Genomic DNA, 11,984 nt, shown 5'->3' with positions numbered 1-11,984 from the left:
AGAAAGGGTGCAGCTGAAAACCTGCATTTTCCCCCCCCCCCCTTTTTTTTTTTTTTTTTAGTGTGTTCTGTGCTGAATAGATTATTTTGGGAAATGAGGGGTGGATGCATCTTTCTTTTAGTGAAACCTAAACCAAGTTGCTATTTAAATTCACTTGTGAGATGGGATTGTTTTATAACACAGTGGTAATGCCGGTGTTTCATTTTGTTTTCAGTCAACATTGGTCATCAAGTTAAAAAGCCTTAATAACGCTGGTAACTAACCAGATAATAGGAAATGAAAAAGGTCCATATGAATGAAATCCACTCTGCCACTCAGGTATTTTATGGATCATTGACCAAACATAAACTTGCCATCTTCTTGAGAGCACTGCGAAGTAGGACTCCCTACATTTCTCTACAGCACATTCAACAGACACAACAGTCACCAACATAGCACCAAACACAATACATAGACAATCTCTGTCTTTTCAGTGATACCATACAAAGTAAGACGACTGAAACCCTTTAACTCAGAAACAAGCTTGGTCTTCAACACCAGCGTCAGGTGACAGTCACTTGGTGTCAGATCCGTGCACAAAAGGAAAGGATAGTTGTTGTTCTGGAGGAAAGTTTTGATATAGAGTCCTGGATATTTTTGCCCAGGTCAGCGGTTCAGCTGTCATTGTTGCCTCAAGTTTTTTTTGTTTTTTTCCTGAGAAACATGAGAAACCGTGTTTGCAGCTCACTGATGAACCAGAAATGTCACAGACACAGATATCGACTTATTGAAGTCTGAAAATGTAACGAAAACAGAATATATACTTTTTTTCAATGCTGCATGACATGTAAGAGATCTTCGCCCTTACTTGCTCTGCAGCGTGTTGCTAGGAGCTCCTGGCTGACTGCAGTGATGCAACAGAAGTGATATTATAGAGACCATTAAAATGTGTTGTTTTCCCGGCACAGACCTGGCGTTTATATTTAGTCTGTTATAATGCTTCACAATGAGAAGATTGGGGCTTTGGGAAGACCATTTCAGCAGCTTCACGTTAGCCCGATTCATCTAAATTAGTTTTTGGGATTATCGTCCTATTGAAACACTCGGGTTTAACAATCTGATCCAAACTGTCACCCTCAGAGAAAAGGAAATTAATTGGGTATGGTACGTCCATGGACATGCCACAAACTGCTAAGACTCAGAGAGCAGCGAGCTGAAACAGAGACCAGAAGCCAGATGTATTCAGGAAAAGTGTTTTGTGAACAGTCAAGACAAGATTCAGCTGTTTGGTCACAATGACAAAAGGAAATGATTTCTATTTAAACTCATGCAAGCTCTCAAGTAAGGTGATGGTAGTATCATGATGGGGTTGTTTGCTTCTAGTGACACTGATGAGTTGTACAGAGTGGTGGAGTAATGGGGAGATCTAACTCTACAAATGTCAACGACCCAGTCATGTATCCCAGCAGGGCAAAAACACATCAAAACTGGATTTGGAATGGATGAAGGGTACGGCGAAATGCTTGGTCCGGGACCAGCAGATTTAAAATGCATGTGATATACAACCAGAATTATGCCGGAAGCTTTTTGGTGGTGAATAAAAGTGCGTGGCTTCTCTGCATCTTGGTTAGTGACATTTAACAACATATCAGTCGGCCTGTATGTATGTTACGCTGCACGTAGAGTTTTAAAATCTCATTAAATTTAAACATTTCTTTTTAAAAATGTTCTGAAAACCCAAAGCAGTATAAGCCCCAAATCAATATGAATGTCGGCAATGAATGTATGGAAATTTTTCACCGGAACAGTACGTTTCAACTAAGATCACCAGTTTACGTCATCTCAATGCATAGAACATAAATGATCCACACAAAAAATGCTGACTGCTGCCTTTGGGACCAGAATCTAAAAGAAATAAAACCCCCTTGCAGGGTTACAATTATTGTCTCTTCTGTCCTACATGCATCATGTCACAGTCACTAAAAGGTTGTGAGATAACTTTGTCATCATCATTATCATTATCAGCATCATCTTGCGGCTCTGATTGGGATGTTATCTCCACAGGAAGTCAAAGGAGGACGCCTGGGTCAGCAACAACACTTACTGGGAGCTGAGGAGGGACCCCGGCTTCTCCCACATCGAGTTTCCAGCGCTGTGGTGACCTCAGCACACACGGTTTCTACCCACACAGCCTCCACTGTGATCCAGGCTGGTTCTGGCGATGTCTGTAGCCCACTCCTACCCGTCCACACGCCGTTTTCTATAGCGCAGTCCATTCAAATTATTGCCTTAATAACGAGTGCTTATCTGTTTTGCGTAAATCTGTTCATGGAAGCATTGTGGGGGAGTGGGAGGGGGGGGCAATGTTGATGTCGAAACTTTCGCCCACATTTCTGCATCTTTTGTGTTACGGATTCTAAGAAAAGGGAAGCAGCTTGGTAAAAAAAATCAGTGAAAAGAAAATGTCGTTGTTTCCATAATTTCAGCTTGAAAATGCTGAATTACTTAGTCACTTAAAGGTTGTGTCTTATAATGGACATTCTCTACCTCGGAGAAAAACTAGCCTTGATATGTCAGTGATTGTGTGCACACACGTTTATTCGCCTAATGCCTTACTAGTTGTACTTCTGCTGTTTTTTTATTGTTATTATTTTAATTTTTGCATTTGCATTGCTGTTTTGTAAGTATATGCAACAACTGTTGAAATGATCTTTATATTCTCACTGTGCTGAGGGTATCTTCATGTCTCATAAAGTAATTACTTTTCAGCTATTACTCTGTGAACGACTGTACAATATTATATGAGCATCGGTAGCAAACATTAATTCCAGTCACTTGTTCCCACGTTATCCATTGCACCATCTTGACACTGGGTTTGGAGTAAAAATAATGTCCAAATCAATGTTCATGAAAGGGTAATAAAATATTATTCTTTCCTGTTATTTGTGTATTGTTGAATACTGGAGAATGACTAAGTGCAGTTAGTCATTCTTTATAGTGCCTTGTAAAGAATGCATACACTTTAAACTTTCCCCTTTGCTCATTTTATTACATTGTAGCCACAAATCTTAAGATATTTTATGTAACAGGCCAATACAATGTGCTGTGTTGGAGAAGGATAAAAACAAGTTTGTTTGTTTGTTTTTTTTACAAATTGCAATTGATGAGTTTTGTCTCCAGTTACATTTAGATCCCTGTACCAGTCAATAAAATCCAGTACAACTTGTTAAGCCTCAGTAGTCAACATATTAGTAAAGCCATCTTATCACTACTGGATGTTTAGTCCACAAATCTGGGCTTCATGGACGAGTGGCAAAAAGAAAGTTTGCCTCAGTCAGCTCAGGGAAAAGTTGTAAGGATGGACTCACTGCCCTAGAGCCACGCTGTTATTTCTGCCAAAGAAAAATAACTCTGAACATCACTATGAACAAACCGAAACCACTGTAAAACAAGGTGAAGGCATCAACTTTTTTTCTTTTTTTTTTTCCCTGCAAGGATGGAGAATCTGGTCAGGGATAATGAGAAAATTGGATTGATCAAGATAAATGCAGAAAAATCCTGAAGGGAGACCAGCTGCTAAAGGTTGGGGAGGATTTTATCTTTCCACCAGGACAATAACTCTAAACATATGCAGCCAGAGCTACATCAAAGTTGTGACTGTTGACTTTTAAAAAAATTATTTTGCAAAGAAGAGGAAAAAGGTCAGTTCAACCCTGCTAGAAATATGTCATTAAACATTTGAAGCTAAAATTGCCTTGTGAGTCTATAAAGCATAAAGTCAGAAGGGTTGCATACAAACTCTCGGCCCACGCATTTTATCCTGGCAGTTGTAATTAAAAACTAAATGACAACCATGTTTGCATTTATTTTCATTTTCCAATTATCCTCAACTTTGTGTTGGTCCATGAGATAAAATATCAGTAACACAAACAACACAAAGCATTTGCTGGATGTAGCAGCAAATGCAAAAGTTCAAGGTTCATGCTACCTTAACAAATATCTGCATGTGAAGCAACACCTCTCTAAGATTAGCCTGTAATAAAGGTTATCTAAAGACGACTTCACTTTGGGTGTGGATGACAGATCATCTGCTGAAACACATCACCGTGTTCACAGGTACAGTTTGTGTGCTCCTGTCTTCTTAAAACCTGTCTTCTTAAAAATCTCAGGAGCTCTCTTGTGTTTGGACAAACATGAACTAAATACCTCCTACTAAAGTATTAACATCAATAGTGAAATAATACCTGTGTAACAAGCAGACATTAATTTTTTGTATATTAAAATGAGCCTATTAAAGACTCAAAGTGACTTTTTTTACTCATTAAACAGTTTTGCACACAGTTGTCCTGTTTACATGGGCAAAAGTCCAAAAAGCTGGCCAATTATAAAGCATTTGAAAGCAGGAAAGCCTTTATTACTGCTTACAAATGCTCTTGAAAGCAGTAAAGTCTTTGCTGATATGCAGGCGCTTTATGCTTACCTTTGGTGTAAAGGTAAGCATAAAGTGCCTGCATAACCCTTTCACACCCTACAACTCGCTGTAAAATGAAATCTTTGTGATTACGTGGAAAGAGTGTGGCTTGCAACAATGTAAAACTGCTTAGATACAAATAATTATCCTGGAGATCTTTGAAATGTCATTAGATATTTTAAAAGCTGTAAGACATCATTCCAGTTTTCTAATGAGCCAAATTAACCTAACTAAAAATGTCGTAGCTGAAAAATTTATTTTTCAAGAAAAGGAAAATCTGTGCACCTTATTTGAACGCTTAGGTTGTCTCCACTCTTAGAACAGAAACTTCGAGTGATTGAATTTTAGCGGCCACTAGGTGGCAACATAGATCAATAATTTGAGTGAATCTATTGGTGCCTAAACGTTTTGCCTTGGGGGCCAAAATAACAGAAAAAGTTCTTGGGGGTCACAACAGCAATAGTCATAATAATGTTAATAATAGCAAATAAAACATTTATTATTTTACACATTTTTATTTGATCTGCTCAATAATAAACTCAACAAGCAATATTCTATTTAATCTAATAAAAAAAAATCTAATCTTGCAAGAAAAACAGAACAGAAACAAAACTTTACTTTCTCCTGAAACATAAAATAAAAATCCATCTTTAATGGCCTACTATGCAGATTCTTTTCATTCCAGAATTGTGGTCGGAGGCCGAACAAAGTTAATCAGAGGGCCGCAAATGGCCCCCATTCCGCACTTTGGCCTCTCCTCATTTACAGCAAATCTTCCAGTCGTGATGTCGTTCTGCGAATATAATCGATGCTCGCTTTTATTTGTTGCTTCAACAAGCACATTTAGAAGTCCACTAGAGAACGCTTGTCAAGAAAAGAGATGTTCTCTGTAGAAGTGATTTTAATAACACTGACTGACTAAAGGAAGAGAAAGTAGAGCAAGCGCTTCCTGTACTGAGGGCGGGGCTTTTTCGAGTCCTTTGTCCAAAACACACTGAATAACAACAGTATAATAGTAGTTAGCACCTCCTTTGTCACCTAACTTTTATAACTAGCTTAGCACTAAAGCAAGAACTTCAGAGAAGCGGTAAGAACATGCTTCATGTGTATATATTGTGTTGTTTTTGACGTTTTATTGATAAACGGACAGCTTGGATAAAGAAAATGGTGCTTGTAGATGCTAGGTGGTTTGAGCTACTTTAGACGTTGAACATGTTTAAACCGAGTTTTGCAATTTTTTTAACTTCAAGGGATAAGAGAGGAGATACGTTTTTATCAATTAGCACCTGGATCCTCCAGAATCCAGGTGAACGTAAGCATAACCGCTTCTTATTTCTAGCTAACCTGATTTCTCTTTGTCAGTCAAAGGTTTTTTTATGAGCCGCTGGAGAAATGTTTGCCATAGCAACCAAAAACTTTGTGAAGGAGGTGGATAATAGGGGCTTACTGATCCCAGTGTCCAGCCTGAATGACAACATGGAGCTTCTGACGGTGGTGGTGAAGCATAAACGCTCCTGGTTCTGGCAGAAACCCAAATACCTGCCAACTGATTTCACCCTGAACGACCTGCTGGCAGGAGAGCCACCCATAACACCAAGTAAGTTAAAAAAAAAAAACACTCGTGGGTTTTTTAAGCATTTGCTTAAAGTAAGTGACAGCCAACCTTTAAAGGGTTTATTTATATTTACAGCTGTGCTAGATATAGACTTCATCAAGTACAGCAGCACATATGGCGGAGGCATGGAGGGAAGCATGGATGCTAGTTTTGTCAAAGCCAAATTGAACGTAAAGAGTGAAGACTCCTCCAAACTCCAGTCGTCCTTCGGTAGTCTGAAGAAACATGAAGCGGACGTCCCGAAACTGATGCGAGAATCCAAAGGCAGGTTAGCTCCCCTAACTGAGTCCACTCTGATAGATTTAAATGTCCCACTGAAGATACAGTATATAAACAGAAGGATGTTTTCCCCCCCTCAACCATAAAGTTTATGAGGGAGTTATTAGAGATTATCATCTTTTTCTATGTACAATAGATAAACATATAAAATAAAATTACAGGCCTGTCAGTACTTTCATAGAACCAGACTTTCTCTGATTATTGTACATGTGTGTGTTTTTTTTAAGAGTTCTGGACATGTCACACTCTCTGATCCAGCAGACGAAAGAGAAACAGAAAAATGTGTTTGCCATTGTGAAGGAGCGCATCGTGACCACACAGCCATGTTCAGTCATAGAGGACGTGCAGCAGCAAGGATTGCTCGCGGGGAGTCTAATTCCCTGCGCCCCCAAAGCGTCTAAAGTACAGTGAATAAGAACAAACAGACACCAAACACATTCATGTTTACAGTATCTGTATGTTAAGTTTATTGTAAAGGTACTTTTGTTCCTTTTTTGCCTGTACGATGATTGTGCGAACCGAGTTCTCTTTTTCATTTTGCCCAATGTAAATATGGCAGATTTGAGAAATGGGCTATCGCTAGGTGTCCTACTGTTCCTGAAACTAGTTTCAGTTCTGCATGCAACTTGGTAAATCAATAGCTGTTGAGCAGAGGGAGCCGATCATATATTGTTCTGTTTAAAAAGGAAGCAACGTGGTGGCGACTGCATGCACGCACACCACATCTTAGTCACTGTTGATACAAGTCTAAAATTGGATTTAAATAATGTCCAAGTCTAGAAAATGATTAAAAACATGAAACTTGAATAAGATGAACATATTTTTAATTATTCATCTTCTCATTGTCTACATTATAAATTTTCATTGGCACAATCTATAAAAGTTAAGCAACCATTTCCAGTTCAGTAAAAAGCTAAAACCTGAGTTTTGCTTTTAAAAAAGACAAATTTTGATGCGGTATATTATGCCTGAGCATTCCTGAAGCTCTGCTAACTCCCCCCCCCCAGATTTTACTGACAGAAAATGGAAAGTTGAGCAAAGACAGCAACGTCACAATGGAGATTCCTCCGCACACCACGATAGCCTACGGCATTATAGAGCTGGAGATCAAAAACGACGGGCAGTTTGGTGAGGATGCTCTCAACTGTATTTAACAACTTTCGCTAATTTAACAAGACAAAAGTGATGAACTGTCTGAACTGTTTTCCACAGAGCTGTGTGTGATGTCAGGCGGAGGTTTTGAAGTAGACGGCCACAGCAAGAAGAGCCTGATGTTTGCCTCAGCACCAAAGAACAACATGACTCAGCAGGGTAAAATTACTGGGGTTTTTTTTTTTTGTCTCTTTTCTTTTTTTCTGTCTTATCTTTTTAATAGAAAATAGCGTCATTGATGATAAGTCACAAATACATCCTGAAGCTTTAGGATTATAGTAGTATGATAGCCATATGCTCTCACTTTACATTAGTGGATCTTTTCTGGCCCGTGTCAAAATCCGGCAGTGCAGATTAGTTGTATAACCAAATGAGTCGAGACATTTCTATTTTTTTATTTTTATTTTTTGTTTAGATTTAAAGGAGAATTTAAATTAGTCCTGAACAGTATTACCTCTGGCTTTAACGTGTTCTTTGCTCAGTAACCACTCTTTTCTGATCAGGGGTTGCCGACTGTTCAGTAGACGAGGATGAAAAACTAAAGGAGACAGAGCTTTTGCAACAGGGACCTTCAGACTCTGGAACTGTCTCCGTCTGAACTTGAGATTTGTGGATTCGGTGGCTTTGTTTCAGAGCCCAAAACATTTTACACTAGCCTTTGTTTTCATTTTGTTTTTTGTTTTTTAAAAGCGCTTTGTAATACTTTTCTTTAAATAAAAACTTTACTTACTCACTCTTTGCCCTCATTGTCAGCCGCAGACCTGACTTTTTCATTGCTTTGCCAATCGACATACCTTTGACTTTAGTCATTCAGGCATATTAGAGATTCTGAGTGATTCTGAATCAGTGTGGCATTGACACATTAATGCACAACAAAGAAAAGAACCCATTTTAAATCTGACCACTTCACACTTTATTACTAGCAGCCTTTTTCTGAAGCTTTTTAAGGTTTTATACTGCTTCTTTACCCCATTACTTGACCAGGTCATTTATTTAGACACCTTCTGGAAAATATGCTTCAATAGTCAGGCGCAATAAAATCCAGCCAACGTCTAAGAAGTTAGGAGCTGACCTAAGACTATTGCTCAGCCCTGGCCACAGATACAATTTACAGTTGAAACCAAAGGTTTGCACTCACTGAATAAAAAGATACAGCTCTTTTTTTTTTCTCACTGCCTGAACTGAAATCAGACCATACTTACCTTGTTTTAGGTCATCTGTAATTACCTAAATTATTTATGTTCCCTAAATGCCACAACAATGAGAGAGAGAATATTGTCATATGTATTTATTAATGTCTTCTGAATCAGAAGTCTACATACATTTAGCCTTGTATTTGGCAGCTTTACCTTTGACCTGTATGACTCGGTTCAGATGTGGGTTTCTTTCTCACTGTAGCTTGTTGGAGTTCTGGCTCATTCCTCCAGACAGAACTGCTGGAACTGGGTCAAGTTCGCAGGCTGCCTCACTTGCATGCGCCTTTTGACATCCATCCGTCCATTTTCTGCTGGATTGAGATCAGAGCTTTGTGAAGGCTACACCAAAACATTGATTTCGTTTGGCGGTATTTCTAGGGTCACTCTCCTGGCTGATATCTTTAGACGCTGCTTCAATATTTCCACATTCATGCCGTCTATTTTATAACCAGTTCATCCTGCAGGAAAACAGCTCCACAACATGATACTGTCACCACCGTGCTTCACAGTTGAGATGGTGTTCACAGGCTTCCAAGCATCCCCCTTTTTTCCAATGCTCATTACGCCCCAAACAGTTCCACTTTAGTTTCATCAGACCACAGGACATGTCTCCAATATGAAGGCCTTTGACCCTGTGTGCATTTGTAAACTGCAATATGGCTTTTTTTATGTCTGTTAAAATAATGGCTTCCTTCCTGCTGAGTGACCTTCCACCCCATGTCTATGAATAGAGACACTGACTTACTGGCTTCAGCAGCATCTTCACAGCGTCTTTGGCTTTTGTTCTGAGGCTGATTTGCACGTTTTGAACCAAAAGACGTTAATCTCTGGGATACAGAACCCGTCTCCTTCCTGGGTGGCACGATGGGTTGGACATCCCCATCATGTCTGTATTTAAACATAATTGTTTGAACAGCTGGATATTGAAGCTTCTCCAAATTGTTCCCAAAGATGAACCAGAGTTGCAACACACTTATGTTCCTGGAATCTCGGCTGATTTGCTTCGGCTTTCCTATTGTGCCAAACAAGAAGCAGTGTGTTTGAGTACAGCCACAGATGTGGCTGCAATTAACTCAAATGTGTCACATGTGAAAAATACTCAAACCAAAGTCTGAGTATTTTTGAGTATCCATAGAATCATAGGAACCCTGAATGTGTCCCTGTCATTGTTCACTGTTTTACTTTAGGCAAAGTAAAAGATTTGTATCTTTGTAAAACATGACGTAATTTGATGGTTTTTATCCCAGAACTGGAGAAACTGAAGGATCATTTCCAGCAGCTTTCCACCCTCCCGGCCTCCACCAGGTCATCTCTGCTCCGGCACATCACAGGACTGATGCAGGAACCGGCAGCCATCTGCGCACTTCAGAACATGGTACAGAGCCACACTGATGCGCCTGGTTTTTATCATAACATCGACGCAGCAGGTAACTGTAGACGCTTCTCTTTGTGACAGCTGGACCGGATGTGTCTGGGTAAGAAACCCAGCCTGCATAATGATGGATTAAAGGAATCTCAGCAACAGAGCATCCAAGCAGTTTTTGAAGTGTTGGAGCAGCCTGGTGCAGAGGAGCAGACTCAGAGCCCAGTCTTCACTGCATTGCATCTGGTTGTCAGTGCATTAGAGGGTAAGAAAAATGCCCAGTCTAGAAAAGAAAAAATTGAACTGTCGTATTTGTTCTTGTTTTGTTTTACATTGTTTATGGGTTTTATCTTTCAGAGTTACCAGATGATTGTCTTCCCGTTTTAAGTGTTTGCTGTAATCCTGCAACCCTACAGGCTTTGGAGCTGCTGGTTAGTGAGGATCATTTTAAAGGCAGAAGCTAAATTATTGTTTATTCATTCAAAACACATGGCTTTCCTTACATTTGTTCTAGGTGCAGTGTGCGTCAGGAAGCCGGGAGACGACTCTGAGCAGCACAGCACTGCCAGATGACGACTATGAAAGGACTGAACATGTTTTTGCCTCCTGTAATGTGTCTCTACGGAGAGACAGCGACGTGCTACGGGTTGAGATCAAGCACGAACAAGGAAATTATCCCCTGATTCTCTGCATCGCTATTAAAAGTCTCGCCTCGTTAGCCTGTGGTTGTTGAACCATACGAACTGAATACTGGTACTAAAAGGAAATCCAATATATTATGTTTTGCTTGGGGACTTAGCCTGGACATTTATAAATAAGTGCTTGAAACATAAATGCGAGAATTAACATCGGACTGAATATTTTTTATTGGTGGATTTTACATCATATAGGAATTGGACTTCATTGAATTGAATGTGATCAGACGTCGATACCCTAAATAGGCACCATCTGATAATTAGGAATCTTCTGTGTCAGCAAAATTTATGTTGTATGTTCTACTACAACACAGTTGTTGTAGCCTCTTGTGGCTTGAGATTGTTTCTGCCCTTTTCAAATAATTGGTCACAAATCTTTTTTTTTTTTTTTTTTTTTTTTTTTTACATAAAACCAAAGAAGCCCTTTAGAAATTGATTTAGGCTTTAACTGTATGGCGTTTTCTTTATAGCTTTGTAATTTTGTGTTTTTATTTTGTAAAACACTTTGAACTGCCTTTCTGCTGAAAGGTGCTATACAAAAAACTTGTTTCACCGACAGCATCTAAGGCCGTCTTCTACTGCAAATGCTTGTATTCATGGGCCTCGTTTGCAAATTTTTAAACATGAGAAGTTGTGCATAACGGCATGATGGTCCTTCCTTATTGAATCTTATCTGAGAAAGATAGCCATTTTCCCCATTTCAAGTTAAAATTTTAGTTCATTTAGGATTTTCTGACAGATCAAGTAAAGATGATAGAATAGGTGGTTTACAAAAAATCTGAAGTGTGAACGACGTTTGTTATCCTGACACTTGAATACAGGTGTTTTGTGAAATTGCACAATTACAAGCTCCAATGGATTTCTGTGGGATTTTATTTGATGGACAAATGTAAGAGAAAATGTGTTAAGTGGAAGTAAATTGAAGCATGTTTTTTTTTTTTTCCCCACAAATAAAACTCTTCAGTGCAGCAGATATTTGTGGTCAGCTCCATTCTTTCTGATACCACTAAATAAAATCCAGGGAAATCATTTAATTTGATAACTGAGTGCATGAGAAGTTTTATGCTCAGTAAAAAATCCAGCTGGTCTATGAAGGCCTCAGAGGTTTGTTAGAGAAATTTTGTGAACAGCATCGTTAAGGTCAAGGAACACAGCAACATTGTTGTATATTTATGGAGAAATTCCTAAAACTGAATGTTTGCTTACAGGAGGGGATTTTTACTGGAAAAGATAC

The 11,984-nt window shown here is 39.1% G+C and overlaps 2 protein-coding genes across 7 annotated transcripts in view; both read left to right on the top strand.

Annotated features, from left to right (window-relative positions):
• The window catches only part of osbpl3b (oxysterol binding protein-like 3b), a 59,827-nt gene extending 56,906 nt beyond the window's left edge, over positions 1–2,921 (top strand). For all 5 annotated transcript variants that reach the window (XM_015036830.1, XM_015036826.1, XM_015036829.1 and 2 more), the window contains one exon: positions 2,044–2,921. In XM_015036830.1, coding sequence (XP_014892316.1) covers positions 2,044–2,140 — 97 coding nt within the window. In that variant the 3' untranslated portion in view covers positions 2,141–2,921. The remainder of the gene's footprint in view (positions 1–2,043) is intronic.
• Positions 2,922–5,396: 2,475 nt separating this feature from the next.
• gsdmeb (gasdermin Eb) lies at positions 5,397–11,723 on the top strand. Of its 2 annotated transcripts, none has more exons than XM_015036822.1 (10): positions 5,397–5,537; positions 5,813–6,047; positions 6,141–6,333; positions 6,572–6,746; positions 7,352–7,472; positions 7,557–7,655; positions 9,940–10,067; positions 10,149–10,320; positions 10,413–10,486; positions 10,570–11,723. In XM_015036822.1, exons 2-10 carry the CDS (start codon positions 5,843–5,845, stop codon positions 10,786–10,788), a joined length of 1,386 nt encoding a protein of 461 aa, XP_014892308.1. In that variant the 5' UTR covers positions 5,397–5,537; positions 5,813–5,842; the 3' UTR covers positions 10,789–11,723. The 2 variants fall into 2 exon arrangements, with proteins under 2 accessions (XP_014892308.1, XP_014892310.1); XM_015036824.1 differs by having other exon boundaries at positions 5,819–6,047; positions 10,570–11,494.
• Positions 11,724–11,984: the final 261 nt, after the last annotated feature.

This window comes from Poecilia latipinna, unplaced genomic scaffold (genome assembly GCF_001443285.1).
Source record: "Poecilia latipinna isolate Pla-1442-1.1 unplaced genomic scaffold, P_latipinna-1.0 Scaffold382, whole genome shotgun sequence".
Classification (NCBI taxonomy): Eukaryota; Metazoa; Chordata; class Actinopteri; order Cyprinodontiformes; family Poeciliidae; genus Poecilia; species Poecilia latipinna.
This window is presented reverse-complemented; position numbering and strand designations above follow the sequence as displayed.